The sequence below is a fragment of the Lotus japonicus genome, chromosome 5, assembly GCF_012489685.1.
Source record: "Lotus japonicus ecotype B-129 chromosome 5, LjGifu_v1.2".
NCBI classification, from domain to species: domain Eukaryota; kingdom Viridiplantae; phylum Streptophyta; class Magnoliopsida; order Fabales; family Fabaceae; genus Lotus; species Lotus japonicus.
In genome coordinates, this window is record NC_080045.1 from 41,883,708 (window position 1) to 41,899,259 (window position 15,552).

Genomic DNA, 15,552 nt, shown 5'->3' on the forward strand with positions numbered 1-15,552 from the left:
CAACATTTCCAATCTCAAAGTGTTTTGATTTTGATTGAAAACATAGAAAACGATAATTTTTTGTTTCTGAATTTCCACTTATTTTAGAAAACATTTTCTTTAAAAACATTTTCAAAATGTGAAGTAATCATGTTTGGTTAACGAGAGAAAAAAGAGAAATAATTCATTTTTTTTAATTGAGGAGCGAAGATTAACATTACTTTTTATTGCCATTGAATTTTAAAATATATTTAAGTTTCTAAACATGAAAAAAATAATACAAATTTGTCTGAAAAATTATGTTTCCTTCAAATCCCCTTACTATTAGAGGGAGGACAAAATTGAATTAGGGGGAATTTTGGCCCTCTCAATTTTCCTCCCCTCTTCTAAACAAAATATTACAGGAGTGCCACTTAATTACCAAGATGTCGACCTACGGGTGGTTGGTTCAAGTGGTACATGCTTGATCTCCCTTAAACAAAGTCTCGGGTTCGAGTCTTGTGTATGAAAAACCCCTCGCTGGAAGAGCTAGCCCCACCATAATGTGAATGTTCCCGGCTCAAACTTGATTCTCTCCGAAGGAGGCAAATATCACGATCCTAAGAATTTAAGAAATGGGATGTTTCTAGTAAGTAGTTATCAACAATAAAAAAAACAATAAACTAAAGAAGAAAAAATAGTAATAACCCTTGAAAGAATGAAAGAGAAGATGTCATTTTAATTCTAGTCTACAATAGAAGTAATTTGAAAAAAAAAATTATGCAGCTTAACCGCTCCTTCTTTTAAAAAAGATATTGAAATATTCAAAAAAGTTAAAAATAATCTGCATTCTTCGGTCGATCTTTTTCAAGTAGGAAGACCAAGAAAAAAATTCCTTAATTATGAAAATCCCCATCATGTTATCCCACGATGTTGACTGACAATGCCACATATGTACACTATATTATTGTAAAAAATATATATTTAAAATGTAATTGACTTCAGAATCAGAAAAACTTCTAAGCATGCACTAAAACATTTCAGAAAATGGAAGGCGCCAAATTTAGATAACATCTCAAGAACATAAATAAGAATGTACAATTACAGAAAAAGGTAAACTTCATGGTTTAACCTAAAAGGCTATAAGTTACAAGTTACAACCGAACTCTCCTTATTTCTAATACACACTCCCCCGGACTCGACCACCATTGTTAATTGCTCTAGCAGAGGATTCAGTAAGGGAACAATTTGAAGAAGTTACCTATACAAAAATTATGTGCTTACATGTTACCAATCAGCAAGCACAATTAAACACAGAATTGCTAAAGCATTTTGCTTTTGTTGCAATCTTTCTCACACCTGTTTCATTGTGAGAGAATCCTCCATTAAGAGGGGATATATGGATTCTGTCCATGATGTTCATTTTAGGGGCCTCAAGAATTGCCTTAGGCAGAGTTAATGCGTATTGCATGCCCCAAATTGCCAGTGGCCTCATATATATGAGAGACCGGTAGTGCCCATCAATTGTAAATGCCTCTGGAGTCTGAAACCAGTATCTGTTATGTGCCAAATGGTAGAATGTTAGAGAAGGAATAACTGCATAAATTTAAGACTTGTCACACATTACACTACCTAACAACTTATAGTGTGATGATTCTCATTAATTCTATCACTGGATTAAAATAATTACCATATTGAAAAGAAAAATATGAAGTCAAATAGCTAAATATATTTGTGTGAAAAGAATGCTGAGTTAGTTCTAACATAGGAAGTTACCCGTATCCATCTTCTGACCAGCCTGCTAGAAATATACCCTCAGCAGTTCTGAAGGCCTCTTCTTCCATTCCGGAAAGTATCATAGTAGCAGCAACACCATAGGTTACACCTGTCCATATTTCGCGAGACTGCATACAGGTCTCATCCACCTTACCATTGGGATGCATGCCATTTACAGCACCCATCCTGCCTCCTTTAATTTTCATTACATTGAAATCATAAACCTTACGGAGAGCACTTTTTATTTTAGGTTCATCAAAAAGGGAGGGAAGCCCTGAGGAAGCTGTATACCATTGCCCAGCCAATTGATCTGCTTGAATGGATTTACTATTACCACTTGATCCACTGTCATAGTTAAAATAAGAACCATTCCACAGTTTTTCTTCAAAAACTGGCTTCGCCTTCATAAACTTCCTCTTGCATGATTCCGCAAAATCTCTGTCACCTAGTTCAAGGGCCATGGCAGCTGCAGCTTGAAGAGCAGCAAGCCAAAGACACCCACAGTAAGCACTCACACCGTGGACCGTCCATGTATCGTATGTTTGATCAGGGAACCCGTCATTCTCAATAAGGCAATCGCCGTCCCTATCAAATTGATCCATGTACTCCATTGCAGCACGAACAGCAGGCCACACGTCAACTCCAAATTGCAAATCACCTGTTGCAGCAAAATCTCGATACACCTGAAGTACAAATTTTGGGTTCAGGTCTTTCCATTTACTAGTATCATGAATGTTGTAAGCATTCATTTCAAACCACGGATCATGTGTACCCAAATCATGTGGCACAGCCCCATAAACCTTACGAATCCCCCAGTTTCCCTCTGCCAGAAACTTAACTCTTCTGCCGTCCTCGCACAAGACAGCTTTAGCAAACTCACGCTGTATATTTAATTCAATACGAGGAAAGAGTGCAAGAAGCGCAAATGAAGCATAAAAGTGCACATCATATGTGCACCACATGATATATTCCACTCCTTCCAAGTACAAGAACCTTCCAACATCATTATCATCATATTGTTGGCCCATCATTGTTGAGGTATTGTGAGTGCCAATAGAGTTTTCTCTTCTGAGAGTATCCACAGATTCATTTTCATGAGACTCATCTACAAAATGATTTTCATATACATGATTATGCCCTCTAGAAGTAGTAGAATCATAGGTACTATCTGTAGTACACTCAACAACTTCCCTTGTTCGGCAGTCCACTTTAGCTTCAGTAACTTTGACAACTGCATTTTGCAACGCATTCACCTGATCCCGGTCACTCCTCACAAGCGGAGATTGCAATGGCGAGTCTGGCAGAAAGATCAAGGCAGTAATGATTTCATTAAGACTAAACTGACTAGGAACTTCCAATGACAAACCAGACACCCATTGAAAATAAACTGTAATACAATAAGCTTATTTTCATACATACCAATCCAAATCGTTCCACCAGCAACAAGGAAGTAGAGTTCATTAAACAATGTAAACTTGTACCTGTAAAAAGAAAGTTTAAGTGCATTGTCTACCTTCACCTAGCCCCCAATAAAAGGCACAGCAAGAAGAGTGGATAGAGGATAGCTTGATAAATAGAGGTAGAGCAAGACAAAGGAAAACTCTAGAGAAGCCATTAAAAACATTAGATCTTTATGATTATTTTTACTGAAAAAATGATTTAGGAACTCCACCTGGTTGGAAAAAGGCTTCTGTTACTGTTCAATGATCTATCTTCTACAGATTGGACAGAATACACAAAAGCATGCATGCTTAATTATACAAAGTCAGCGCCTGGGTCTTGAGATCAGACAAATAACCCGAAGGAAAGACCATAAACCCATTCTTGGAACAAAGGAGGAGAATGATTGTTTGAAACACATATCGAAGCATCTTTGCTTTTTAACAGTCCAAAATGCAATTTATGCCAAAAAAATAGAGAGCTATACATCAGCTAGAAAAAACCAAGTTTTACTATATGTCTTGTACTCTACACCTATAGACCTCAAGCTTTGAGTAACTAGCATTAGCAATGACCCATAACTCAAAAACACACGGTGAAACACACACACACACTCACACATATAATATAATGTACATTGATAGTTAAAAGGGAAATTACCACTCAGGTATTGTCTCATCCTTAAGAACAGGACCCTGCCATTTCTCAATCTCTTCTTCCCATCGTTTGTAATCTGCATAAAATTCAGAACCTCATGGTGTTATATGCTACAAATGAAAGTCTCGGATCACTTGAGAAACATTAGAATCTTTTACGTTTGAAATGTGACATAATATAACTGCAAAGCGGGAAAAAAAAAAAAAAAAAAAAAACTGGCCTGAAGAATATCAATTTCAATCGAAACCAACAACTTACGTGTCAATGCATCATGGGCCAAGTCCACTGCAGCTCTATCAGAAGTCCCATAAAATTTTGTATATCTCCTGCAGTAAAATAATTGAGCGAGTTTAACTTATCAGAACATAATCATACAGAATAATTCATAGATTGCCAGTATCCTGCATGTCTTGCAACCTTACAACAAAAAGGAAATATTTTTGTTATTTTCTAGAAAAATTCCACAAAGGCACAAATCTCTCTCGCCCAGAAACATATGAGGGGCATTAAAAAGCTCATCAGTTCAAAAATGGAAAAATGAGTGATGCTATTAATTTGAAGAGTTAACAAAGCTTTATTTAGGATAACGACATTTTACTAGGATCACATAGTGCAGCATAACACAAGATAATTATATAGAGGTATTTAAGAGGAGAGCAAGAAAAACTTCATAGATGCAGTAACTAAGAACATAATATTAAGAGCTTAGTAGCTTACAATGGTAATTTGTTCCATATATGACATATGCCTCTAAAGTACAGGAAGACTCGTTCCATGTTCAATTGGATGATATGCCATTAAAGCAACCACCATTGACGATTCAAAAATGACGTACAAGGAGACAATGGACTCTTACTAATTAGTAATTACATAAGATAACTTCACATGCTTAAATCTTGTATGCACTCTTTAAATCGGTACAGATTTTAAAATTTTCCTCTAAGCTCAGCAACTCAAAGGCCCAGCTGCTCTACTAACAAAATAAAACTATCTTAGTCATTTTCCTAAACCAAAATGCAGCCCAACCTATTTCAGAGAAAGTGATTAAACCATATTTTGAACCACATGCAGGTAAAAAGCACACAACTATTCTTTATTTAAGATATAGAAAAGAAGCTGTTCAAGGATAAATTAATACTAACCAAAATATTCTCAAATAACATTGATTACCTTTGGAAAGAACTTCCTTTTACAAACTTCACTTTTGGAGATGTCCATGCAAGACTAAATGCAACAGTGCATTTTCCATGGGGTTCTACCCAAGTGGAAGCAGAAACAGCAGCACATAGTGTCTCTCCAGGTGATGAGGGAATACTAGGTCCAGAAGAGAAATTTTCCCGGTCAAAATGCCCATCCTTAAATTACAACATTTCAATTAGAACCAATCCTGTATCCTTTCCATACTAAAAATAGTTGGAAGAAGGTAGTGGTGATGGGCGAACTATAAATATCATTTAGAAACTCCAAAAACACACGTGATTAGTACCTTCACCATTTTACTCCACATTCCTTTTGCTGTTACGCTACTTCCTTCAGACAGCCCAAAACTAGGCAAAACAGAAACACTAACATTCTGTGTCTCGCATGCAGCTATGGCAAAAGTAACAGGAGGGTTGCATTTTCCTGTTCTGCAATATCGGAATGACTTTAAGAATATACCCACCAGATTCATCATTTACGTAGCAGTATGTACCCAATTCACATGAATGTGCACATGCATAAAAAAAAAGACGATAGCCCTAAAGATTGAATTTCCTTAATTTGTTTTTACGAGTAACAAGTTCATTTAAAAATCCCAAACCAAAAGGATAACCCAGACTAAACAATCAATTTCAGAAAAATATTGTTTTTATCCGCATCTATTTTGGAGATATCTTATGAATCCCAGTTCCCTCAGTTGCATTTTCTCTAATTTTTTTATAACAATATGATATATGATATTTTCCTATTTGATCAGAAGTTTCCACATGAAGAAAGAAGCTCAAGTGCCATTTTTCCAAGGGAGATATCACCTGATGTCTTATATTTTTATGAAAAAAAGTAGATTCTATTAGAGAAAAGAATAAGTGTGAGGATACACATCCAGCAAAATCATCAAATGACAGAAGCAAGAAAGGGATTACATCAGCTCCAATGAGAAGCCCAATTCCTTCATGAAACAGGTAAAAATTCCCAACAACCTCAAATAGTTGGGGACAAAGCACAGAACCATTAACTTGGGAACCAAAAAGAAAAATGAGATTTGTTTGACAGGAGATATAATGGCTAAAAATGTTGTTTAAGCGATCTGGGATGACATTCCAAACAAAGACAGCAAAAAAAGCATCGCAGAGCTTTTTTATCCTTGCTTTCCAAAATCATGAATACTTGATAGGGAGATAGGGCCCATTTGGAAGACCTTATTTGAGTTCATATTATAGCATAAACCTCAATGCAAGTGTTTGTAAGAGCTTATGTAAATAGCTTATGACCTACCTATTAACTTTTTTTAGCTTATTTTCATAAGTTGCTCATATCAGCTAATGAATAAACGCTTATACATACTTATAACATATTTTGAGCTTATCTCAATAAGCTTCTCAAATTAACTTATTTCAATAACTTATGAATAGTAGTGTAGGACTCCGGGGAAGATGTAAATTCATGATCAGGCTCAGCTTATTAACAAGAATAAGCAAGAGCTCCTTAGAAATTTCAGAACCTTCAAGGCCCCGTTTGGAAGAGCTTATTTGAGCTTATCTGATAGCATAAGCACTTATGCTAGTGTTTGGGAAAGCTTATGCAAACTGCTTATGGCCTACCCATAAGCTGTTTTGAGCTTATTTTCATAAGCTACTTAAGATAGCTTATGTAGCTTATGAAAAAGAGCTTATGCTTATAGATAGCTTATTTTCAACTTATTTCAATAATTTTTTTAAAATAGCTTATGAATAAGCGCCCATGTCATAAGCGCTTAATTAAGCTGTTTTCCCAAACGGGACCCAAGTAATTGACTTATTAAGCAGTTGCATATAAACTATAAAGAGAAATCTGCAAACCAACCGTCATATATAGCTATAAAGTTTGATAACTTGCTTGTGATATAGAAGTACACCGGAGACTCCATCTTCAGCTCTGTGAATGAAAAATAGTGTTAAAATGTTGGTAAAGCTTGCTCTATATACAAAGCATTCATATATCAGATTAGAAGAAATACTAACATGAAAGGTTCATTCACATGATCTCCTGACAAGTGTGAGTTTCCACCGATGGAATTCTGCAGAAAATTAATATGGATGATTATTTATCCATGGCTTAGTCATTGTAACACCCCTCCCCCTCCTCAAACCGTCAAAAAATAAATGTTGTGAAAATTTAAAACAAATCTTCAGATTAAAATAATATCTTACCGCCCAAGTAAATAGAAGGCTGACTTTAGCTCTTTCCTTGCCAGTGTTTACCAACTACCAAAGAAACAAGTAAGCTCTTCAAAAATCATGAAAATACATGTTCCTTCATATCAAAAGACAAAATGCATAATGTAACAGATAATATGAAAAGAATGTAGAATGCAGAAAATTCAGAGTAATACCAAATATTTCACTGACTTTGAATAGAAAATGTAATAAAACAAACAATTCTATATTCTTATTTCATAGAGAAGTAGCTGACTAGTTGTAGGTTTATCAACAGAGAAAACAAGAAAGAAACGATTTCGCAAATTTCCTTGCCCCTCATCAACCCCCCAACGTCAACCTCAATCCAAATGATCAAAACAAGAATACCAAAAGGCAGTGAACACTTCAGAACACAACCTGCTTACGGATGTGAAAAATGTAAAACAATGAGAGCATTAATAGTATTTCTAACACTTAAATAAGCATAGCAAGGCACGGTGGCCTGCTAGGGAGAGCTGATCAGGGAACATGTCAGGACGTCAGCAATTGTTGCAGATGTCAAAGGGTTATCGCAGCTACATGTTTGCACAGTTAATCGTGGAAGAAGAAGCACCATTAGTTAGAGTTCAGATGGAGGAATTCATTCACAAAGAGTTTGGGCAGGAGTCCAATAGTCCTTATCTTGATACCTTTTAGAAAGCCTAGTTGTTTCACTCTGCCCCGCATAAAAAAAAATATAGCAGGTGCTTCCTGACTTAGACATGAATCTAAGGACCACTTCCTCTTTTGAATTTGAATCCATAAAAAAAGGCTATACTTCCAGTTGAAAATAGTTTTTGTTATTATTATTTTTAATAGGAAATCTTTCAAAAAGTAGATAGAGGATGTGTGGCCATCCGCGCAATGAGTTGGTTTTGTACTTTTGTTATACCCTATCTCTGTACGTTTACCCCAAGGGAAGGATCCCTGGCGGAACCAAGGACGTTAAAATACAAAGCCGTGGCCTACCCCAATCCCCATTTCCACAAGGGGAATTTCAAGAAGGGAGACTATTAGAAATTCAAACATGGCATGTTTGAGTGCTAACTCCACCTTGAGCACTGCCTGACTCAAGCACTCAGCCCTTCAAGGACGGGATCAGTTAGTAGCAGCAAGTGTACTTCTTCGTCCACACTAAAGTAGCTCTAACTCATGCCTAGCAAGCTCCCAAAGCACCAACTCATCAGACTATTATGATGGGTCTCCTTTGAGATAGGCAACGATATCATTCATTTCTTCTCCAGTGCCTGTTTCAATGCCAGTGAGTCCACCAGCTGAGTTGATGCCAATGACACAAATGGTGAACTTGTCTCTAGGTCCAAGCTCCATCAATTAGATGGTGATCTCTCTCTGTAAAGGAAGGTGAAAACCTTGCTCACTAGCAAGGACATTCCAATGAGCTCTCTATGGTTATGGATTTCAGGGGGGAGATCCATGCTTTGACACAGGTTATGTAGTTACACCAAACAAAGGGTTCCGTATATTGGGAACATAGCAACGAAATAGATTAACTGCATGTTTGTACTTTGCATCAGCATTGTCAGAATTGATTCTGGATAGGATTGATTTTGGTAGTGAGCTCAAAAGTGAGTTGAAAGTGAAGTGATTGGTGTTTAGATACGTTTATTGGAAAACTGATTTCTATAGGGTAGTGTAACAAAATACAGTTATGAAATCCAACAATTAATTATGTCCACTTAGAAGCTACCCTCTCTAGCTTTTCCACAAAATTCATTTTGGGAGTAAAATCGATTCTCTAAGTCGATGCCAAACATCTATATATTTTGGGAGTAAAATCGATTCTCTAAGTCGATACCAAACATCTATATAATCACCTAAAACTGATTTTGGTCAATGAGAATTGACTCTACTCCCAAAGTTAGAACCAAAACACACTAAGTCATGAATGATGATACTCCTTTGATGCCATATTGAAGTAGATGAAGACTTCAGGTAAAACTAGCTTTTTATACAGTAATTAAATAGAGATACAAACCTAGTGGAAAAGGCTTTGGTTATTGTTGCTGTAGAGTATTAATTACAAGAACAGCTAATCAGTACATATATATAATGGGCAATAACTTGTATAACTCATTATTGGTTAAAATCTAACTCATGATATATCTGTGTTGTAAATCACTGAATTATAACCCCATGCATTCACCAAAATGCTGGACAACGGGAACTGGTTCTCAATAATGACCATACATAACACAAATAACAAGGGAAAGAGGCTGATGTAACCTATGAATCAGCAATTATGTCATTTGCATGAATTCTATTAAGCAAGGTAGTCCAAATAAAAAACTTAAACCATGGCTTTCACCAAATAGGCTAGAAAGTAGAAAAAGGATTTGCACAACAACATCCCAGAAGGGTCAAACCGAGGCAGCTGATTTGCGGCAATCAAACAGTCTTATCCACATGTTTTTCATAAGGGGACCAGACATCTTAGTGAATTATAATTTCATACAAGACGACAGTATACCAGATTCTACGCTACTTCGACATAAACTGAGAGAAACCTCTTATTACTGTTATCAACTAAGAAAGCTAGGCTGCAGCAACTAGCCAGTATTTAGTATAATAAAGTATAACAATAAACAGGTTAAAAACCAGCTTACAATACTAAGGAAGTCAGCCATTGCCTTTTTGACAGATAAATTTAATTAACAATAGTTGAAGAAAATTACACACCGTATAGACAAAAACAGCAGCAGGTAGACTGCTTTCTTTATAATTATGTGGTATGAAAGGGGATATCTGCCGGCATGATATTTTTAGTTCTGGATCTGGCTCGCCTAAGAATAAGAAAATAGCTATTAAACAAGAATTCACGAGGATCATACAGATTTAGCAATGGAAGAACTTAAATAAATGGAGATACCATCATATATTGTCCAAGCTCTTGGAAACAAAGCATGGTAAGTTGAATGCTGGCCATTTAGATTCCATCCCCATGATGATATGCCCTGATCATCAGCTTTCTTGCTAGACCTGGAAAAATTAACATGAAACATATGAGGTCAATGTATATAAGTATCTTGATATATGAGAAGCACTCAAAGGTACTAAATAGCCTTGATAAGCAGATTTCAGATTATATTCATTGCCAGACAGACAACAAAGTGCTAACTCGCTATAGCCATATGGTTGCTTCTGTCGATGTCCACATGGGTGTTAAATGGACAGCAGCACACAGCAAATTATTAGTCAAAGCTTTCTAGAATGTTGTAGTGCCCATACTTGGTTCTTATAAGCCACACACACATTCTGCCATGCCTGTAAATTATTTCCATCATCTATAACTTCCCTCCAAAATGAAGATGAAAATCTTCCACAAAATTTTAGTTCCGTCATTTACAAATATAAGCCAGAACTTCACTTAAGCATTAAAAAGGTCAATGGAAGGATCATAGGACTGCATGAAATTTCAACTGTCAAATAAGAGAACGTTGGGTGGAAATGACAGATATTAACTTATCATCCATTATCCCCTAAGTAAAAGTAATCCAATGGTTTTTTAATTTTTAGTGATAATTGGAAATAACAAATAAAAAGGTCACTTTAACGAAAGAGGCACTTTAAGTTGAGTAAGATTGTTTTTCACCATATTCTTCCTTACCCTACTAAACCTTCATGCTGTCCAGGAGCCAAAACTGATGCAAAACTTTTGTTTCCTCCCTCTCTATTTATAAAAATCTGCAATGAAAGTAAATAACCAGATATTCCAAATATAAGCTGCAGATCAAAATGGCCATAAACAGTAAACATAATCACAGGTACGAGGGCAACAACCTTATGTACGCAAAGTAATAACAAGTGAAACTAGAAACTTCTTTTTTTTAATTAAAAGTGAAAATAGAAACTAGGTTCAGTATTTCTGTTCTCTTCTTTTCTGGACAGCATGATTAACAGACTTCTATTTCTATTGCTTTTTTGCATAACTGCACTCTGACTCCCCTCACGTTGGCTGTCTAATTTTATGATTTGTCACTGCAAGTCATGATGAGATTCTTAACCCTTTTTACATGATAAATTTTTTTATGCTTCAAATTATCATCATAACTTCCACTTATTATAATTGCAGGTTCTTGGACATTACAATTACATTCTGAAGAAAACTTATCAACGTACAATATTGGCTTACTAATTTCATATTTCATCCCAACAACAAACCAAGCCTTATCCTAAAAATTTAATGGATATTTTTTAGGGGTATAAATAATTATACTAGAGAGGATTTTCATGTTTCATGGAGCTTTTTCCTTCTTTAGGTGGCTGATGGGCAAAGGTTAATAGCTAGCTACAATGGCACTAAATAATAATTACATCACGTATACATACATGCATATGATTATACGTGTCTGACGCTACATGCTGAACAAATCAGTAAAAATTTAATAACACGAGAAGGGAAATAAATCCACATAAATACAGGTATGAATCTTAACAAAAAACAAGCATATTTAAAGCCACCCAATTAGAGAAGAATGGAAAAACAGGTCTTACAGAGAACTGGTTGGCCATGACAGGTGACGGTTCACATAAGCCAGGAATAATTTGCCATTGTCTAAACTCACCTCTAAATCCTCTTGATATGCTGCCACTCCTGCATAAGTATATAAACAATAAATCAACATAATAAGCAAGAAAAACACATTGTAGAGAGTACCCCATTACTCATTTGAATTCTAAACAAAATTAACCAGTCAAGTGATTAATTAGTTTTAATTGGACTACTTCATACCCCATCCCACCAAGTGGAACTCCTTGCGATGCAGACGGCTTGCAACTTTCTCGAGTGAAAGGATCTATAGGTGCTTTCTGCAGAAATCAAGCCAACAGAATGAAGTAAGAAATCCCAACTTTCAACACACTATTCTATTTGAGATTTAAGTAACTCTTTCATAGTAACACACACACAGAGCAATTAATGGCCAGATAAGGAAGGAGAATTCGAAATTTACCCTTCCATGAGAAGCCTCTTCCCTAACATATGACCACATGCGAATGCCTAATCGAACCTGCAATTTTGAAATCTCAATCACAGTAAGAACAGATAGAGAGCATCACATGAATTTAACAAGGAAGATAACAACTATATGAAATGACTTGCCATCTTTATAGCTTCCATAAAAGTGATTTTAAATTCTTTAAGAAGATTGGCATGGCTGTTCAATTTCCTTCTCCAAGCTTGTTCAGGAGGAGCAGCACTATCGTAATCAAACTGCAAAAACAAACACAGTTTCCATTCATAATCAAATGCAATTTTTGCAACTTCGCAACCTTATCCTATCACTCTATCAGCTTCTGAATAACACAAAGCAAATCAAAAAACCAGAAAATCAAAGCATATACATACACGCTGTAAAGTGGATTTGCTTATATACTCTTCAGCAGGCCATGAATTCTTTCTGAAATGAAAGATACTCCCGCTAACCATGTTGCCTCCTCAAGAATCTCTATATCCACCACAACACAGAACAGAACTACTCTCCTCGAAGAAGAGATCAAAATCAAACCGAAAAAAGCAAAAATCACTCGAATCCAAATCAATAATCAAAGCTTGATGTTGAATTGAACGAGTCAATCCAATCCAATCCAAGCATAGCAACCTTCAAATTAAGGAAAACCGAGTTCTCAGAAAATCAAAGTAGCAGTTAGCTCTATCGAGATCTTATCAAAATCATCCACGATTTCCAGAATTTATGGAACAGAGAGAGAGATTGGGGAAAACGAAGAGTGTGTGTGTGAGTGAGTTTGAAGATGAAGCAAAAGAGTGATAAGAAGGAAATGGAATCGAATATATCGTGACAGTTACGAGATAATGATGACGAGATATTCGATTTGGGTGCGCAGAGAGGAGGAACCGCCGGCTGTACCGCCGAGTCAGCAACTCGTTTTACTGGGTTCCCAACTCGGATCGCTTGGCAGAGGAAGGAAGAATGGTTAAGGAAAGTAAATGATGATGATGGCCCTTCCTTTTTAAATGTTCTCTCTCTATCTCTCTTACAATAATAATAATAACTTTATTAATTAATTAGTGGTGTTTTATATTTGGTGGTGAATACCTTTCGTTTGGATTGAAAATTGAAGTGTACTGCACTATCGTCGGTCTCTTTTTTCTCTTTTTCTGAAAGTCGTAAATAACGGTCCACGTTGACGTCGGTATCTCTAGACGGTACTTTTGAACTTTTCTTATCTTTCTTATTTAATTATACTTTCACTCCTCCATTTTAGGTGATTCTGCAAATGAGGTTCTTAAATTTCAAAAATTATAATTTGCATCCCTGACATTTCTAGCCGTTTGCGGTTTTTTTTGTATATCGGAATTTAAATTGCATCCGTCAGGAGGAATTGATCCATGAACCTCCCCTCCAAACTCATATGTCTCACAGCTCTTACAACTTGAGCTATCATTCAAGGACAACAGTTTGCCGTTTTGGTTATACCGTATCTTTTAATCAAAAATACTAACTTTTTTATGATGCGCCATTTTTTTATTACGTTTTAGTTGAATGTTGGCTTATTGACTTTTTGCTTCCCTTACCTTACTTGAAACTACTAGACACCACATCATTTTCCTAATCACCACTACAACTCCTCCATCCTCACTGACCACCACACTCTGTCTCCACAACCACGCCATCAGAAATCTCAACTTCTGTGTCCCAATTGTCTTTTTTTTTTTGTTAATCCAAGGAAGTTCTTTTTTTTATTATTAATCTATGAATGAGAAAACTGAAGTGTGATGAGTTAAGTTTAAATTTAAAATATTTATTTGTTCTTGAAGGAGTTGGTTGTCCTTGTTCACGGGATTCATGGGTAACTTCGACATTAGAATTGAGATGGCTTCTCATGCTCTTGCTTTTTACTATTCATTTATTCCTCACCAATTCATTCCTTCCATTTTAGCGTTTTGGATTGAAATCAACATGCCTATTGGACAGGTAAATGATATCAGTCACGATATCCTCGCTTATTGAAGACGCACTTCGCCTTCATGCATCAGACTCGGTGTCTTGTGAGCATGTAGACTAGTCATGTATTTCCCCGGTATAGGGTTCGCTTAAGATGTGCTCTACAGAGGCGATTCCCCTAAAGGTGAGTCATCTAGCTTGGGCAAGCCATTAGCCATGACATCTTCGACAAACGACTGACCTCTTCATGCATGGAATCCGACACCACCTACATATATTAGTCTCCCCTTTTGACAAGTTATGTGTTTATTGCGCCATGTTGGCGACTTATGCTCGGCTTAGGCGATCCCGCCCCCAAGGCGGGTTATGTCTACATGGGCCAGTCTAGGGCTTAGGCCCAAACCCATGCATGTAGCTTTAGCCTCTTCTACATAAGGAGGAAGGACCACTCGTAAATTCGTAATAGGGATCCACATCTTCATAATAAAAAAAGCTAGGTTTAGGTCTTCTCCCATGGAGGACTCTAGATTTGGCCATGTCCATGCATGAACATTTATGTTCAAGAAGACCTCCCCTTTGAAGCCTACAATAGGAGTTGTCAAACACAAATCTTCCATTCTCTTCCTTCTTCTCAAGCATGTTTCTCCACCTAGAAAGTTGCATTTTCGCTATCGCTCAACAACAACAGCAATCTATCACAATGGTTGTCGTTCTGGTCATGGAGAATCGTTCCTTCGACACATGTTGAGGTCGACGAAGAAAGTCATCAACCTATTAATCGATGATCATAGAAGAACAACGAGATAGTAAAACGAGTAATGTTTGCATAAATGAATAATCAACCATATATTTATAGATATGATAATTGTTATTCTTGCTGAGCAGGGCCTTCGTGAAATCTTAGTGAAGACTTTGGAGATGATGATTATTTTTGGATAAGATTGTGATGAATTATTAGTCAAGTCGGTTGTGTTTGCTTGGCTGCTCTCTAGACGAGATGTTCTTTGTCTTGGTCATTTCGATCAATCAACATGGTGTTCATTTAGTAGTGAGACTTTTAGGCTGATTGAAATCCTATTGGACATTGTGGCTATTTAAGAGTGTCGGAACATAATTTAATAATAAATTTATTCATTTACTCGCACTAGAGAAAAATAAGTTAGCATGTTATAACTTTGCATTTATTATGTGCTCCCAAAAATTGTAAATTGTTAACTTATACTTTTTAAAAATAAATGAATAAGTAAGTCAACAATTACCTCCCCTTCACAATCGTAAATCTTCCTTCATATGTCTCACTCCGATCAAAGATGTAACATTCACATTTTTATTAAGTGTTCTATGTATTTGAATTAAATATTTTATACCAGTGTACAATTGAG

General features: G+C 36.2%; 1 protein-coding gene across 1 annotated transcript; it reads right to left on the minus strand.

Annotated features, from left to right (window-relative positions):
• Positions 1-1,020: 1,020 nt before the first annotated feature.
• On the minus strand, positions 1,021-13,232 carry LOC130718884 (uncharacterized). The gene is made up of 18 exons (XM_057569514.1): positions 12,613-13,232; positions 12,367-12,477; positions 12,218-12,274; positions 11,998-12,074; positions 11,760-11,859; positions 10,873-10,949; positions 10,135-10,244; positions 9,945-10,048; positions 7,221-7,274; positions 7,032-7,087; positions 6,907-6,945; positions 5,318-5,459; positions 5,002-5,186; positions 4,090-4,157; positions 3,835-3,907; positions 3,154-3,215; positions 1,735-3,031; positions 1,021-1,514 (listed from the first exon to the last, which is right to left on the minus strand). The coding sequence occupies exons 1-18, from the start codon at positions 12,691-12,693 to the stop codon at positions 1,253-1,255; spliced, it is 2,955 nt and encodes a 984-aa protein (XP_057425497.1). The 5' UTR covers positions 12,694-13,232; the 3' UTR covers positions 1,021-1,252.
• Positions 13,233-15,552: the final 2,320 nt, after the last annotated feature.

Excerpts from the sequence above, each read along its gene's own strand:
- LOC130718884 (XM_057569514.1), bottom strand. The coding sequence starts at position 12,693 with ATGGTTAGCGGGAGTATCTTTCATTTCAGAAAGAATTCATGGCCTGCT. Across the intron at positions 11,860-11,997 it reads GTTCCACTTGGTGGGATGGG|GAGTGGCAGCATATCAAGAG; the intron begins GTATGAAGTAGT and ends ATACTTATGCAG. Across the intron at positions 4,158-5,001 it reads AAAGGAAGTTCTTTCCAAAG|GAGATATACAAAATTTTATG; the intron begins GTAATCAATGTT and ends ATTTTACTGCAG.